Source organism: Clupea harengus, chromosome 9 (genome assembly GCF_900700415.2).
Source record: "Clupea harengus chromosome 9, Ch_v2.0.2, whole genome shotgun sequence".
In the NCBI taxonomy this organism is placed as follows: domain Eukaryota; kingdom Metazoa; phylum Chordata; class Actinopteri; order Clupeiformes; family Clupeidae; genus Clupea; species Clupea harengus.
The window spans coordinates 13,296,621-13,314,120 of record NC_045160.1 but is presented as its reverse complement, the minus strand read 5'-3'; the positions used below and the strand labels follow the sequence as shown (position 1 = coordinate 13,314,120).

At 46.7% G+C, this 17,500-nt stretch overlaps 1 protein-coding gene across 19 annotated transcripts in view; it reads left to right on the top strand.

Moving 5' to 3' along the window:
- The window catches only part of gramd1bb (GRAM domain containing 1Bb), a 78,418-nt gene that overhangs the window by 51,939 nt on the left and 8,979 nt on the right, over positions 1–17,500 (top strand). For 9 of the 19 annotated variants that reach the window (XM_031573554.1, XM_031573553.1, XM_031573558.1 and 6 more), the window contains 5 exons: positions 6,161–6,374; positions 8,138–8,158; positions 10,007–10,030; positions 12,572–12,592; positions 13,822–13,845. In XM_031573554.1, coding sequence (XP_031429414.1) covers positions 6,161–6,374; positions 8,138–8,158; positions 10,007–10,030; positions 12,572–12,592; positions 13,822–13,845 — 304 coding nt within the window. Of the gene's footprint in view, positions 1–4,901; positions 5,337–6,160; positions 6,375–8,137; positions 8,159–10,006; positions 10,031–12,571; positions 12,593–13,821; positions 13,846–17,500 lie in introns of those variants that run through there. The other 10 variants (XM_031573563.2, XM_031573565.1, XM_031573564.1 and 7 more) reach the window with 6 other exon arrangements.

Genomic DNA, 17,500 nt, shown 5'->3' with positions numbered 1-17,500 from the left:
GCAAACTTTAGCATGCTAATATAATACTAACATGCTTCTTATTACCCTAATTTACTCTGAATCAACTAGCATCCTTGTTAACGCTGTTTGATTCCCATTATGTGGCATGCTCCCCTGCTAGCCGACTGACAGCATGCGGCACTGTCAGTGGAAAACTTCCTGGGGGGGGGGGGTATATTTAGCTCAGTATACTGAATATTTTACACCACTCTCTATTGTTGCTATGGCAAAGTGCATATAGCGTTCGTTTATGGGGGAAAAGAGGGTGTTTTTTGAGCCATTTCCTGGTAGTTTCTGCATTATGGGATGGTGTTCACATACACACACACACACATACACAGACAAACTCTCAGCTATTTCCTGTGTCAGGTGCTGTCATAACCACTGATAATTGCATCGGACAAAGGGCAAAGGGGAATAACTCATACAAGATCAAATCATAATGCACACACATTATTACATTGTAACTCTTCGCTCAGGTGTAATTGTGAATTAAATGGTGAAGTGAATTAAGTGATGAAGATGAGTTGCATACAATGGCAAAATCTCCCCTGGAGATGTCAATCTGTCAGTGTAGTATACGTGAATTAGTCATCCGAGCAGCTAACTCATGCTTCGACATGGGAGAACTAAACCATGCTTCCTTTTATCTAATATCAGAATATTTCTCTCTCTCTCTCTCTCTCTTTCTTTCTCACTCTCGGTCTGTTTCACCTTCCCCCTCTCTTTCCTCTCACTCTGTATTCCTGTATTCCACAAGCGTACCTCTTCCTCTAAACAAAACACAGACACACAAAAACAAAATCCACCCCCCCGCCCCAAAATCGTGGGTATCAGTTGCCATGGTAATGTGGGTGGCCAGGGCTGGTTATGTTGTGGCGGGCTGAGAGGCTGGGTGCCTGTCTCACTCGATGCGTTTAAGATTGGGAGGGCTGGGAATGCTGAAAGGCCTGTAAGGACTCTGCTTCTTCAGTCTGTTTAATATTCATTCTGCCTCTTTAGTTTGTGCAGCAAACCGGTATGATCTGTTGCTTATGCACTTGGAGGAGAGAACCTTTCCCTCCGCCCTTCTCTCTCACTCGCTCTCTTTTTTCCTCTGCGTCTCTCTCTCTCTGTTTGTTTCTCTCTTTCCCTCTCTCCCCTTCTTTGCCTCTCTCAGTCGAGCATGTTCAGAGTTCAGTCTGTTTCTCTCATCTTCCTCCCAGTACCAATACCTCATAATGAGTCTCTGGCCAGTGTCAAATGCGGAGCCTTACAAACTGTGTGTGTGTGTTTGTTTGGGTGGGTGTGTTTGTATGTGTCTCTGTGGGGAGGGTGCGCTTGTGTGTACATGCATGCATGAGTGTGTGTATGTGTGAGAGTATGTGTGGGTGTATGTGTGTGTACGTGCATTGGCGTATGTGTGTGTGAGTTTCAGGCCTGTGTCCTAGTCTCTCTGGTGTCCTCTGAGATCAACCTGAGAATGGCAGGTGAGGCCACTCGCTGTTCAGCCCGTGTGTGACATGAAAAATGATTTAACCTCAGAGACTGCTTGAATATGAATCAAAGGTCTTCTGCCAAGCCTATAAATTGTGTGGACATGTGTGAGTGCCTGTGTGTGTGTGTGTGTGTGTGTGTGTGTGTGTGTGTGTGTGTGTGTGTGTGTGTGTGTGTGTGTGTGTGTGTGTGTGTGTGTGTGTGTGTGTGTGTGTGTGTGAGTGATTCTGTATGGGTGTGTGTGTGTGTCTGTGTGAGTGATTTTGTATATGTGTGTGTGTGTGTACACGAGTGTGTGTGTGTGTGTGTGAATGCACTCTCTGCTCCACTAGTCGCTTTCCAGACAGTGATTTTGCTGGCGGAATACCAATGTGCTCTACATCTTCCGGCTCCCCATTCTAGCATGCGTGTCGCTCTCGGTTTCCTTCTGGTTTTCACCTCTCCGCTGGACACTAACGTGATGATTCCACTCTAGCTCCCTCTTCTTTTTTAGTTTGGCCTGCATATGGGTCAGTCTCATAATACTTGGTCATTCAGAAACAACTACAGAAGATATTGTGCATTCATTTGAGGTTGGAAAGGTGACGTTATTGCACCAAGACCAAACAGCTGTATTTGAATGTTTGGTAAGAGTTTATATTACAGTGGTATTATTACATTATAATTATCTCAGTAAGTAAAATGTAATGAACTAATCAATCAGTCATGTGCATATAATTGTGTAGTTACATTTCTGAAGTTTGACTGAATATTAAAGTAATGTTAAAGTGGACCTATGTCTATCAGATAGCTACAAAATGAATACAGAGGAATAAGACCGGGCAAACTAGATAGACTCTATCTAGTTTGCCCGGTCTTATTCCTCTGTATTCATTTTGTAGCTTCACAGATATGAATATGAGTAAATAATAATCATACAAACTAGAAAATGGTTCACTTTACCTTCAGGGATCATTTGGACAGAAGGGCACCATGTTCGCCCATTGTATGCCAAGGCTTTTAGGATAATTGCATTCTTTTGCCTGCCACACATAATTTATGTAGATCCACTCCATTGCTTGTGGCATCCCAAGCTTAGAACTCTGCCATTGCTCATCATTGTGTGTCAGGGCAAACAAACATGTCCTCTTCCATGTCCTGACCAATTCGCCCATCTTTATGCAATGCAGTGCTGAGTCACCACACCCTGGGCTCGCTAACCGGCTCAGCCACACTAACCAGAAAGCTAATATAGTAGCTAGTGTGTCTTTGTGAGGACCCAAATACAAAGGTTTGTTAGTAGAAAGGTTTATCAGGCTTGTATTAGCATTAGCAGCTAACACACAGCTCTATCAGACTTGTATTCGCATTAGCAGCTAACACACAGCTCTATCAGGCATGTATTAGCATTAGCAGCTAACACACAGCTCAATCAGGCTTGCGTTAGCATTATCATCCTAAACCATTCATCATACAAAAGCAAGCAGAAATGAGTTGGCAGGGTAAGGGAGCTTTTCATCATTACCATGCCTCCTGGTTGCATATCCGCATTCTCAGCCCCGGGGGCGTCATAAGCTTATGATGAATAATTGGCTTAAGGCAGCCCTCTGGGGAGCGCCTTGAAAACCTGCCATCCTGTTGGGGTCCAGCCGGAAGGTCTGTAAGCCCTTCTCTCCCTGTTTGCTGGATGAAAAGCATACCTACCTTAAGCCCTGGTGGCTTCTTACTATTGACCTGCTATCTCTGGCTCAGTCAATGAAACCGCTGGCTGTGTCAATGACTGCCGGACGGCTAATGGCGTATCTGTGTTCAGACTCTCATGACCTTGCAGGGGGTGGTGGTGTTGTAGGAGGCACTGTGAAGGGTGTTAATCCCTCCTCGTCTTCCCTGCTTGAGCAGAGGCTAGATCCTGAATCTGCAGCATTGCTCTTTGGTGTGACTGTTCAGCACAAACAAATTTAAATGACCTATGAGCCATATTCATGTCCTTTCTGCCCCCAAACCTCAGCATATTTATTTAGCTAAGCACTCAAGGATGCAGTCAAATCATGCACATTCACAGGTAACGCATATTTCCTGGTGCTGAAGTACTGTCTGCTCACAGTTACTTTGAAGAAAATTACATTTTACTCTACCTTTTTCTATTCAGAATCATTCTCTGTCAAATATAAGGTTCTTAACATAAATATTTGGCATATTTGGTTCCATCAGCTCCTTCCATCAGGTTCCATGGTTCTACACTGAAACTTGTCAGGGTTCTAAGAGGCGACTTTAAGGATTCTTCAATGGGCACAAGGCAACACTTGTTAAGTGTGTGTAGACCCTACACAGGGACTGGTAGGATGGGGCGTGCACCTGAGACTTGTCCATTGGGGGCAGTAGTCACTAATGACTGCGGTTTACCTTAAACCGGGTGCAGAAGAGGCAATGTAACTTTAGATCGGCACAGTGGTGCCCGTCGAGAGGGAGTTGATTGGCTACACATGATGTAAGTGCTTGTGTAATGGTGGATAATGTGACCAGGTCAGACCTGCGCAAAAAGGCACCCTAAGGGATCATTTACGGACTTTGTTCTCCAGAGACCAGGTCAATATGAGCAGTTAGGTTAGTAAGGTCTGGAGGGCTGGAAGGTCTGTGCGTGTCTATATGTGTGTGTCTGCATCAGTGAGCGTGTGTTCCTTTTATTATTTGGGCATCTGGTTTGTGTGTGTGTGTGTGTGTGTGTGTGTGTGTATGTGTGTGTGTGTGTGTGTGTGTGTGTGTGTGTCCCACACGTCAGAGGACACTCCAGATCACTTGATAGTGCACGTCTACTCTACACCATGCAGTAGTCTCCTGTCTCCTGTGACTACCACACTGCACTGCGTCCCTCAGAGCCCATGTTTAATACAGCTGAGTATAGGACAGTTTAGAGGGGGAAACAGAGAAGGAGGCAATTGCTTGCTTTCAAAGGACCCAGGAAATAAATATTCAGAATAATGCAGAAAAATAAATATCTCGGGTAAATGAGAGGGGGAAGAGTGTGTGTGTGTGTGTGTGTGTGTGTGTGTGTGTGTTTGTGTGCGTGCGTGCGTGCGTGCGTGCGTGCGTGCGTGCGTGCGTGCGTTTTCTGTTATCGGTCACTGACTACAGTATGGAAAGTGTGGTTATCCCACACGTCTGCTGTAGATTAAGTGTTTACATCCACAGAGGGAATAAACAGCCGTTCCGCCCTGTGCGTTATTCTGTCTGTGTGTATGTACGTGTGTGTGTATGTGTCTGTGTGTGTACGTGTGTGTGTGACAGTCCGTGGCACAGTAATCGGTGTCTCTCCGTGGCTCCTGCAGGAGTGCAGTGTATTATTGGGTAGTGGGGGTAATTCCTCAAGCCTATTTGCAGTGACATAATGGGATTACCCACTGCTGTCATGTAAACATGGGGCGTGGCCACGTCCTCAGGTAGACATTTTCCAGGCTTGTGGGGCAAGTCCACATTATGCTCTAAGACGCCACGCTCTCTCTCGCTTAGGTAACATGTTAACCATCCTGCGTCTATTCCATCTCAAACTCGACATGGTGCTTCCGTTAGTTTTCCCAAACATGTGAGCTTGAAATCTCGAGGGGACTCCGCCAAGGCGTCTGGGTTTAGATCCAAAATCGCTCGCGTCCGTCTGTCCGCATGAGCGTGATCAAGTCTCCGCGTCCCGTCCGACGGCCGGCCATGGACCCCGAGTTTAGCGAGCGGCGGCGGCGGAGGAGGCGCTTGAGCGGGGGGATGCTGATGAGTGACCTGCTGGTGCTGCAGTCGATGGGGGATCACCACCCCACACAGCCCTCCGCTCCCCACACCTTCATGGCCTGGGACCTGCTCTTTCGCCAGTCTAGTATGACGCACCTGTATTCGTAAGTATCAGATTAGAGACAGAGGCTGAAGGTCCCAGCAGTAGCCATGCCATTGGGTTATTTTGGGGGGTGTACATGTGTGTCAGCAGTTGAACTGTTTGTTGTGGCTTTTTAGACTGACGTTGATGGGTAAATGGTTGAACTGATTGTTTGGCAAGAGGGGGATTTTTTTTGCATGAAATTGAGTCTTGTTCAGTCCAGTGAACTAGATGGCACTTACAGTTGAAATGGAACACAGCTATATAAAAATCCTTTCAGCATGTATTAGAATTGCTATAACAGTGGTGTTTTATATGGGTGAGGGAAATAACACATTGTTTGCATGACTCCACATATTTGTCTGGGAGTCACTGGATGACATAGATCATTTTGTGATGAGCCCCAAATGATTGCTCCATGCAGTGGTTCGTGCAGTTACCATGGTTTCTGTGTGAATGCCATCGACCCTGAGCTGTAGCTTTGCTGTTTGATTTTCTAGCCCAGGGTGGAAGGAGTTTTAGCCGCCATTTTGGATCTGATACGAATGATGAAGTAAGCCAAAGGTGTGTTCTTATTGTGATGGCGAACATAAGGAAACAGAGAATATATTGACACATATCAGTGTCACATGGAGATGATCCAAAAGATGCAAAGATGAAAGCCCTCCCTAATAAGCCCCCTGAGGTTTTCATTTGATCTCGCAGCTATTTGAGAGGACCATCTTATCAGTAGGCGCACTGTTCATTAATAGCCATCTTTCTTTTCTCTCTCCCTTTCTTACCTTCTCATCTGTGTCAATCTCTCCTCCCTTCTTTCTCTCTCTCTCTCTCTCTCTCTCTCTCCAGCACTGCCAGTAACTCGAACCGGAGCACGCCCGCCTGCTCGCCCGACCTGCGCAAACGCTCCCGCTCGCCGACGCCCCAGGGCCTGGAGGTGGACACCGCCATGGTGGAGAAGGGTACCGACCAGTCCTCGGACAAGTCTCCGTCCACCCCGGAGCAGCTGGTGCAGCGCACCTGCTCCGTGCAGACGGCACGCAGCAGTGGCAAGAACTCCAAGGTGAGCCCCCGCCAAGCGGACGCCCACCCCCACCAAACGTTCCACTGCCCGCGTGATGCTAAACCTCAGTTTCTTCTCCCACCCCCGTTACTTCTCCCACCATACCTCACCCTACCCCCAATCCACTGGCTGCCTGATCCCCTCTCCTTCCCTCCTACCTCATCCTGTCAGAGTGCTAACCATGCCACAGCTGGCCTGCCCCCATTCTAGTCATCCTATTTGAGTATGTAGTGAGTTGTTGGGAGAACTCACTCAGACGAGCCCAGGAGGTCAGGTCAGGTAGAGCCCAACAGGTTTACTGAATGCTGACATGAAGCATACTGTGAAATGAAGGCTGGAGTTATAGGGAAGTATGTTCACAGCAGTGTACTGTGTTCAAGAATTAGCTTTGTAACATGTTAAATATGATCATATATGTCAGTATTAGCCATGGAGACTTCTTAGACTGGTTAGTGCATTTCTAGGCTAGGCTAGGCTACTACAAGGCTAGAAAATTAATTTTGGAACTTCCCAGCGTAGTAAAATATTTCCTTATTACGTAGACATGTACACTTCTCCAGCTATGTAGGGCATTGCTCTCAAACGCTGAAAGGTGCAGTGTTACTCTCGTAGCCCTCTCAGACTGTAACTCACATTTAGTGTGGATAGTCTTGCCAGCGCTCAGTTCGATTTTTATAGTGACCCTCATGCCACCACACTCCATCCTCAAAGACACACCCAGGCCTTGCGGAGCCAAGAAATCCTCATCAATGGCAGACTCGATTAGGTGAGCCCCGAGTGTGTCTGTGGTCAGGTAGAGGGTAGCCACCGGCGGTCGACAGCTTCATTTAGCCAGTGAGATGAGCTCAGCCCCAACACTACCCTGAGTGATGACTTTGTGCACTGAAAACAGATAAATAACAAAACAGAAATAAATACTGATTACCATACCTTAAATCTTTAGCCCTTCAGATCAAGAATCATTGTCTGTTTGACAATTAGATAGCAATACAGGCCACAGATATTTCATTAAATGAAACATTCTGTTTATATATATATGTGTGTGTGTCTGTGTGTGTTTTTGTGTGTGTGTGTCCATGGATACATGTGTGTCTGTGTGTGTATGTCTGTGTGTGTGTGTATGTATGTATGTGTGTATTAGTGTGCATCTGTGTATGTTTGTGTTTGTGGTCCCCCATGTAAATCAATTAAGTGTTTCCCCTGTAGACTCGAGGTTGCTCTCCAGGGCCTTAGAATTGAGGTCAAGAGCTACTAATGAGGTTTCCCCCATCTGGGTAGAGACAGGCAGAGAGGAGGCAGAACAATAGGCCAATCACTGCAGCTGAAGCCCATGAGCCTTCGGTGCTCCAGAAACATGGCTGTCATGAACTGAGTTAACTTAATCTGTTTCGTAAGAACAACACGCATACTCTGTCTTTCTTTCTTTCTTTCTTTCTTTCTTACTCTCCTTCTCTCTCTCTCTCCATGCCATTTCTCTTCCCTTAAACTTTCCCTTTGAAATGCTTGTCCATCACCTGTTGCTTTGTGGTCATTGTCTCTCTCTCTCTCTCTTTCTCTCTCTCTCTCTCTCTCTCTCTCTCTCTGCTAGTGCCTCTACTGTGGCACACAGTGCTTACGCTGATGTCATGTTGAAAATGTCTCTTTACCTGAAACTGACGTTTGGTTTTGTTCTTTTTAGCTGTTTCTCGTTTCTTGGCATTTTATGTTTTATTCTTGTTTTTTGTTTTTGTTTTTTTCTTTGTTCTTCTCCTGATGCATGCTAGTCTCACAAGCGACTTTCCAAAGTAAGCATTTCTCTTTTCTGTTTCTTCACGCACAGCACTCGCCCACTCCCCCCTCCCCCTCCCTCCGTGACTTTTGTCTTGTGAGCTGTTACGTGACTCTTCCCTCTGCTCTGTGCCCTTTGCCACCCCTGACCTTTGACCTTGAAGCCCAGCATCCATTTTGTTGACGCCTTTTTTGTGCCCTTGCACTGCCTGTTCCCTGATCCTAATCATCTCTACACAAACACAAACACAAACACAATCACAAACACAACAACACAACCACATGACCGATAGACACATGCACAAACCACATACTATAAAATCAATACACACTCACATAAGCATATACACACAGACACACAAAACCTCCATAAGCATATACACACAGACACCCAAAACCTTTAATGTGCATATACGTCTATCTCTGTGCTTGCTTTTTGAACTGTATGTCACACTGGGTCTGCCTCTTCCCCTCTAGTCTGTGTGCCTGTTGCCCCTCAGTCCTGCAGCCTGGAAACTAGCCTTCTCCTGTGTCCTAGATTCCTAGTGTGCGACAGCAGGGCCACGCGCTGTCGTCCACAGCCCTCCAAGAGCTGTGTCAGTGGCACCAATGCTAGCAAAGGTGACACTGATAAAGCCCAGTTTCCATGGTCCAGGCCTCTGTGTAGCTACCAGAAAAAAACAAAATCATAATGATGTGTGCCGGAGGGCCCCCTTTGTCCACATGAACCTGACACACATGTTAGACGGAGAGCTGAGGCGGAGCTGAGCGGAGAGCGTGTAGTCAGCCTGCCCGTCACTCTGCTCCCCCCAGCCTGCACGGCCCCGTGGCGTTAGCAGGTGTGCCAGTGGGGGCCAGGGGAGCTTTAGCGGAGGGATTAGCGCGGCTAGCGGGCGGGACACGCGGCGAGGGTGAGGCCAGGGCGGAGCAGCCTGCCGGGGGCCTGGGGTTTCCGTGGCGAGGTGCGGGCATGACATCACCGTACTGCCCTGCTGCCCTGCTGCCCTGCTGCCAAGTACTCCTCAGGAGGATGCACAGGATGTACAGGGAACATGGGGGCACAAGGAGCTCATTCACCGCACACTGTGTGTTCTCCTTCCGTGTCCCTTCTTCGCTTCTTCCCTCTCTCTCTCTCTCTCTTTCTTCCTGGTTCTTTCACCCTCCCTTTTGCATTCTCTTTTTTTACATTCTATCGCTCTTGTGCTCCTTTTTCTCCTCCTACATCTTCTTTCTCCCTCTATTTGCGTCAGCCATCTCCTTTCACCCGTCTCCTTTGCAGCAGATGGATACGGTTCATCAATCTTGACCCACCACTTTAACTTTGGCACACAGTTGTGATGCAGTGCAGAGGGTGCCTAGATGTGGCCGGTCATTCCTGCACTGACTTCATTCCTGACCTCCCTCTCTCTCTTGATGTCTTCCCAACCTATTTGAACCTGGGCACAGACATGAACACTAAATGATACACACACGCACACACACACACACACCTACACACACATACACATGCATACATGCGCACACACACATACACACACACACACACACACATACATATCCAATCACTCAAGAATACACACACACACACACATCAATGCACCTCCACGCACATCCATACACACGTGTGCGCACACACACACACACACACAGACACACACATACACACACACACACACACACACACACACACAGACACGTCAACCTTGAGAAAGGCAGGATCACAATAGAACTACTCACCACTCATCTGCTGAAGCTGTTTACGTAATGTCCATCAACTCACCTGTCTTCTTCCTGTGTTGTTTCCACTGTGGCTTCATGTCTGATTTGACTTTTAACACTCCATTATCTTTTAATTTGCTTTCCAGTATGACAGGCTAAACCTGATCAAAGTAAGCATTTCATTTCACTATTTCTTTCACTCCTTGACCTCACACCCCCCCTCTGTTCCTGGTAGTGGTAGAGGTGCCAGTGCTGAATGTGTTGTTGCCCTCCTGCAGTGTCCCTCTCTTCTCGTTGCTCCCCGTCTTGTTGCCCCCCTTCCCCCTTCCCTCAAAGTCATATTTCATTCAGAAACATCTGTCATGCAGCCTCCCGAAGCCCATGCAATCATATGTCAATGAATCAATATCATGACAGGGGACATGACATCCAGAGGCGTGTCTAATGGTTAGGAGTGACAGAGGTGTCAGTGGGGAGTCAAGCACATGACACAGATGACACACACACACACACACACAACTAAAAATGGAACTGTATTATTTTTTTCGATTAGAAATCTGACCAGTACCTAAAGTACCTAATGATCCATTTCTGGGGGTACCTACTCAAGTGGGGTACCAATGGTAACTTAACTGGCACTTGGGATGTTGCTAGCAGTGCTAACTGTTCAATGCTAGCTGGTTACACTATGTGGATTTCTGTTAGGAAATATCTGCAAAAATGTCACCACTTAGGTAAATAAAGTTTTTGTTTATTGCAATTGTCTTTCGATGTCTTGTTAACTCAGAGTGTACTACAGTAGCCACTACTTCATTGCTGCCACCCTGGTTAAATGCTACAAAGTGTAGCAATATTTAGTTTCAAGATAACCATTGTTGTAATACAGACTGCAGATGATAGTACAACTGTTCCAGTTTTGTCAAGTTGGCTCAATAAACCAGCTAGCAGCCCAATTACTGTTGATTCCCATTTGGGCCAGTTCATGTTTTTAAAAAGGCAGCTGAGAAAACACCCCCAGACAGAAGAAGTGTGTACGTGTGTTGTGTGTGTGTGTGTGTGTGTGTGTGTGTGTGTGTGTGTGTGTGTGTGTGTGTGTGTGTGTCGCTGTGTGTGTCCATGTGTGTGCCTTACAAATGCTACCAATGACCTGATCTTATTGGGAAGAGTAAGCCAGAGGGCATTCAGTGCAGGACACATCTAATCTGTCAAAGATCTCCTACTTCTGGAGCTTCTCCGCTCTCACTCCCTCAATTTGTCTTTCTCTCCTTTCTCGACCGATCTACCTATCTGTCACTCCCAAGTCAACGTCTCATTTATTTTACCATCAAACAAGCACACACAACTCTGCAGTCATATCCCATTCCCCTCTACTTGTTTTCACAATCACTCGATCCCACACACACACTCTCTCACGCACACACACACAAACACACACACACATATACAGATATGCATACACATTCACAAACACACACACACACACACACACACACACACACACACACACACACACACTCACATACACAAACACACACATACTCGACTGCACTCTGTCACACCATGTATTATAGGTACTGTACACTTGAATAGTAAGCCCTGTCGCGCGCCCCTGTCAGCTCTAGATCAGATTAGCCTCCATTAAACCTGTCATTCCCCCAAAGCCTTCCCGAATACAGGGCCACAGTGCCTGCCTCACCTCCTCCTCCTCCTCCGCTCTCCTTCAGCCACCACCAGTGCCATTAAGGACTTATCCCACGCTCTGCTCCATGTTTATGTGCAGGTAAAGACAGACATCTCTCCCACAACAGAGTAGGCAAGTTTAATAAGAACAACTCAGCAGTGAGAGATGGTGGCTGGTGCTGGCCTTTGTGAGCGGAGGGATGATGGCTGTTGCAGAGGCGGATTTTGTCTATTCATGGTGTGACGTTATAGACGGGAATAGGGGGAGGGTGGCAGGGAGATCTTTGAGACTGCTGTGGCCTTTGTGGTCTCATTTGCCTTTAGAGTGTGTGAGTGGTCAAAGGGAATGAGATATGATCAGCTGAATAGACATCAATACAGTCTGTGGTTGTGTTTTAAAAATAGCCGTCTTTCTTGAATTAAGTTTGATGTGGTGTAGGCCACAGTTTGATGTGTGACGAGCCTTGTTAATGTGCTGCCCTCTGCTGTCTGCAAATGTAATTACATTTTTTTTATTTCATGGCGGCAACAAGGATGACAGAGCAAAATGTATCATGAAGTCATCAGTGACTTCCCAAAACTCTTTTTTTCTAATTAGTAAATAATAAGTAATTATTAAAAGAGATGAGATTACACGCAGAGAAAGACAATCATGAGAAACACAAAAAACATCAAAACAAACACATTGTTTCTACTGACCTAGAAAAAGTGGCAATGTAGATATTTTAATCTATCCCGTCCTGGATTAAGTGTATAACTTGCCATGAAGGTAGAGTGGGTAGCACTCTCCCAGTTGGCTGAAATTAGACACTCCACATCAGAAATACCCACACGCTCTAAAAATACCCCCATGGATTAGAATCATTCCAGATACCTATGTGGTGTTGAAGCCGGATATGTGAGAGGAGCGATTGTGCCTGAAGGGACTGTGCCTGACCCTTCTCTGAAGTGAAGTAACTTACCTCTGTGCTCTCTCCTGTCTGTCTGTCTGTCTCTCTGTCTGTCTGTCTGTCTTCTGTTGCACTCCACAGAAGAGCCAGAGCTGGTACAACGTAAGTCACACATTCTTCTATCTATCTAAGTGTGTGTGTGTGTGTGTGTGTGTGTGTGTGTGTGTGTGTGTGTGTGTGTGTGTGTGTGTGTGTGTGTGTGTGTGTGTTTGTGAGTGTGTGTGTAGCAGCGTGAAAGTGTGTTTGTGTATGTGGGTGTAAGTAGAAGTGTGTGTGAGCGTTTTCAGGAATATAATATTCCACTTGCAAGTACAAAGCATCGGCACATTGACACAGTAGCAGAGGTCTCGTGGCAGGTGGACAGTCCTTGCGATGTGGCCTGTTGTTTCAAAGTCAAGGGCACTGTGGGCATTCTCCAGTGAAGCTAGTGACTGATTAATGGTTCCTAAAAGAAGCGAGTTGTTTTGAGTGTGTTGCAAGACACACACACATACACACACACACACACACACACACACACACACATTGTTCTCTAAATTGATTGAGTAAATACAGCCATGAAAATGGATAGGGGAAAGTGCATAAGTACATGGACATGAATTCTAACTTCACCAATGTTCGATTTTACATCTTCAGAATTATTATAATTCCTAATATATTATAAAGTAGGTTTTGGGGAAAATGAAATAGCTAGCACCTAAGTTCTACCACAAGGTGGCATGCTGGCTTACTTCACTGGTTTCTCAGGCCATGACCATCAACATTTGTAGGAGGAGAAATCTCCATAGTATGGCGTTATACTAAATATATCATGTTTGTGCCATATTTGGATTTTTGCAAAGTGAGATCAACATGTTTTTATATATCTACATGTGAAACTAATTTGTGATTCATGATTAGCAGAGGACTGGGGGTTAATGCCTTAGAATTAGTTAGCATACTATTGATGTTTGTGCGTGTGGGTGTGTGTGTGTGTGTGTGTGTGTGTGTGTATGTGTGTGTGTGTGTGTGTGTGTGGGTGCGTGTGTGTGTGTGTGTGTGTGTGTGTGCGCGTGTGTGTGTGTGTGTGTGCGTGTGTGTGCTTCTGTGCGTACTTGTGTGTGGTATGTGCAAACCTCTCAGAATACCTCTGTTATTGATCCCTGTGACAAAGTCACACCCTACCCGAAACAACTTCGCCCTTAAGGCAGTGTGTATGTGGCTATGAAATATCCTTATGTGCTTTTCCTTTATGTTATTGGGGTCTTTATCCTTTTCCTTTTCTTTATTGTTTTGTATTTGTTTGTTTGTTTGTTTGTTTTTGTCTGTACTCCTTCTTTCTCTCCCCTTAGCATGAAAGACAGCACATCCTGAGAGTAAGCATGTCTTGTATTCTTGCAACCCTTGATTATTTACCCCCCCCCACCACCACGTTCTCTGATTCGTCTCCCTCCTCTCATGCCCCCAGTCTCTCTCAGAGGGCTACTCATCTCTTCAGACAGCTCCTTGTTGCCACCTGATGGTACATTTTGAGGGAGACACGCTGGCAGTGGATCAGCTCGTTCTGGCCGCCAATATAAAATGGCTGCTTTTACATGGTCCCATTACCACAGAATGGGCTAGTGTTTGATTAGCATTACTAGCATCCAACATCACTGTGGCCTCAAAATTCTGCTTCTGTGGTCAAAAGCTGTTCTCATTATCAACAGACTCAATGCCAAAGCAGGTGGCAACAAGTGGGTTCAAAACCAATGCATCGCAATGCAAACGTAACTCAACTAACTGTGGTACAAATCTCAGAGGGATCTCAACTACTAGCATGTTAGCGTTAATAGTGTCACTCATCACTGCTCAAGACTTCTGTGTGGTCCTCCATTCACATTCATTGTCAGTGGGGGATTCCACTGTGGTTGAAAGCCATTTGCATGAAATGGAGGCATTTGCCGGCCACAGGGAGTCTGCGCTACAGTAAGCAAGGAAGGCATGGCCCTGTGTCTGTGACTGAAATACCACTGTCACCATCCTGAGCTAACCGAATGTGGTTATGTGTGGTCATGTGGTTCTCAGAGGAACAGTCCACAGCTTTGAACTGGTCATGAAATAGGTTAAGATTGGTTTAGTTGCTATGGTGGTGTTTGTGTGTGTCTGCGTATGTTTGCATGTGCGTGTTTGTTTCTGTGTGGGTGGGTGTGTGTGTGTCTGTGTGTTGTGTGTGTGTGTGTGTGTGTGTGTTTGTGTGGGTATGCTCGTGTGTTTATGGCAATGATGATCTCCCATGGCCCTGATTGCTCCATGATTAAAGCACAACCGTCCATAATTGAGATCTGAGCCCCCCCAGGAGAAAAAGGACTCATCAGTCTCTGGGACCCTTACTAACATGATAGCTAACTGAGCAGGAGATAACTGCTAATGCTAATAACTATTCTGGCTTAGCTACAAAGCCCGGCTACTACCAAGGCTGACCCATTAACGCTAACTTTGTTTGTGGCTTGTGTATCGTACTTAATGCAAGTAGCACAGAGCCCAGGAAGAAGGGAGGGAGTCAGAAAGACAGGAAGACTGAAATGAAATGAAAAGTCTGACCCTCAAAAACAGCAAAAACTGTGCAGTGACGGACTGAAAAGAGAGAGAGATAAACAGTTTGAGGAAGAGGTGTGGTTGTTGACATGGAGGAGCGCTACAGCACAAAAGAGCCAGTGTGAGTGAGTGTGAGTGAGTGTGTGTGTGTGTGCGCCCGCGTGCACGCGCGTGTGTGTGTGTGTGTGCGGCTTGTGGATGGCAGATAAAAGGCAGTGAGGAGCAGCCGGCTGGCGAGAGCAAACACACACATACAAACACACACACACACACACACAGCACAATGACCCTAGTGTGGGGACACTCGTTCTCTATGAGGAGGCTGTTGTGATTACACACACACCCGCCTCCCTCATTCCACAAGACACACTTGGTAAGGGAATCTCTTCTCCTAGTCCAGATGTCGTTGTACTAGACTTCTGTGGCTTCACTGAAAAAATGCATATAATACAATTAATAGCAAATGCATATGCAATGACTAAACTGATGAAGAAGCCTGCGGGTAAAAAGACAACCTGTCTTCTTTCTCACACACCTACATAGTTAAATACACACTGTGACAGCCAGCCAGGCAGGCACACACACGCACACACTGAAACACGCTTTGTTACTGTCACCATTGACACAGCAGATGAGGATCAGCCTCACCCTTGAGTGGTGGTGCCAGTCACCAGCGTCTCCATGTGTTTGCTGACATGGTTAATATGTAACCACTTCAACATCCCTCATCAATGTCAAATTTACACATGTTCGACCGCACTGACACAGTCACCTATTGTATACTGTGCAAAGAGGAGAGGCTGAGTTTCGCCTTGTGCCTGTTCTAATACAGCTGCCCTGATACAGTTCCCCTCAAAGGATTTCCTCTAGTGACGAGGCAACATGTTCTTTCCATTGGTCAAGCAAGCTTTTGATGGAACAGTAGAACTGGTGCATTCTTGCAGCGTTGGATGTACTTTCTGAGTCATGAGCTTCTTTGCCAGATAGCTGGGGACTTCCAGACTGTGTTGATGTGAATATGTTTTTCCCAGAATGCAGTGACTTCTGTTTGGACAGCTGAGGTGGTGAACCCCAGTGTTTGGTGTCATTGGTTGGCCCCATTTGCATGTAATAATTTAATGAGTTTATGATACGATGGCCTCCTGTTCTGTGTTCTAAGAGCTATTATAGGGCGGTCCTGATGGGCAGCATTCCCTCACAGTGGCTCATCAGCCTATACCCTGGGACTGTTAGGATCAGGTGACCAGGCACTGGAGCCCATATAATATCAGAGGGCATGCTAAAACAAAACCGGAGACAGGAGAGGGAGAGAGAGAGAGAGAGAGAGAGAGAGAGAGAGATACAGAGAGATACAGAGAGATACAGAGAGAGAAGAGGGGGGTGGAAGAAAATAGATAAGGCCTTGACTTGAAAATAGCATAAATACTGTCAAGGAGGATGGTATGTATTAAAGGCCAGAATTAATGGCAGGATAAAGAGGAAGGAACTGATATCCTGATCCCTGAAGAACTTTCTGGAGACACCAGAGACGAGAAGCTTTCACCTCCTGATGCAAGTCAGTCCACACAGAATGAGGCAGAGAGAAGACTCCGAGGACTAAAGAACCCCAGGACATCTAAACTCTCTGTGAACCCCAGGACATCTAAACTGTCTCAGTGATTTGCATTCCTGACTTGGGACACCTGCGGAAGGTCAGCATCAGTGGCTCACGATAAAGGCACTTGTTTGTGCAAAGATGTGACTGAAGGTTGTCCTCTCTCACCTCTGTACCTGTAATTCAATCACCTTGTCGAGGACGTGCTGTGGCAGGCTGGGCGCTGGGCTGAAAGGTCTGTGGAGGATCACACGACTGTGACTCCTACTCCCCACCAGAGGGAGGGAGAGAGAGAGCGAGAGAGAGAAAGCAGGCAACGAAAAACAGACGCCTTAATAATAAAGTATCTGTCAGCAGGGGTTACTACAGGGCAGTGACTGCACAACTCCTCTCCAGTGAGGGTGTGTGTGAGAGAGAGAGAGAGAGAGAGAAGCACAGATCATGTGGCTGTAATCAGCAGGCTCCAACATTCAAACTGACGGTAGCTGTTGCCAGGCTTGGCGTCTCTGACACACAGCCCCGTGTCAACAGCTCGAGGCTTCTGTGCACCCCGATCCGCGGGGCAGCAGCAGCAGCAGCAGCAGGGGCAGCACAGCTCTTATCAGCCCCAGCGCAGGGAAGCTCTTCCACAGGGGCATGGACCCGCCGCAGGACTCGCTGTCGGAGTGGGAGGCCATGCTGGAGCTGGATGAAGCCCTGGCCGGGTGGCTCCCGCAAGGCTCGATATGGAGCGAGGAGTGGCTTTGGACATGCCGGGAGAACCCCACGGATCAGTACCAGCAGTGGGATGACGACAATGACAACATCCCAGCAGTGAGTTTTTTTTCTGGAGGAGGAGGGTGAACAGGAAGGAAGCCGGA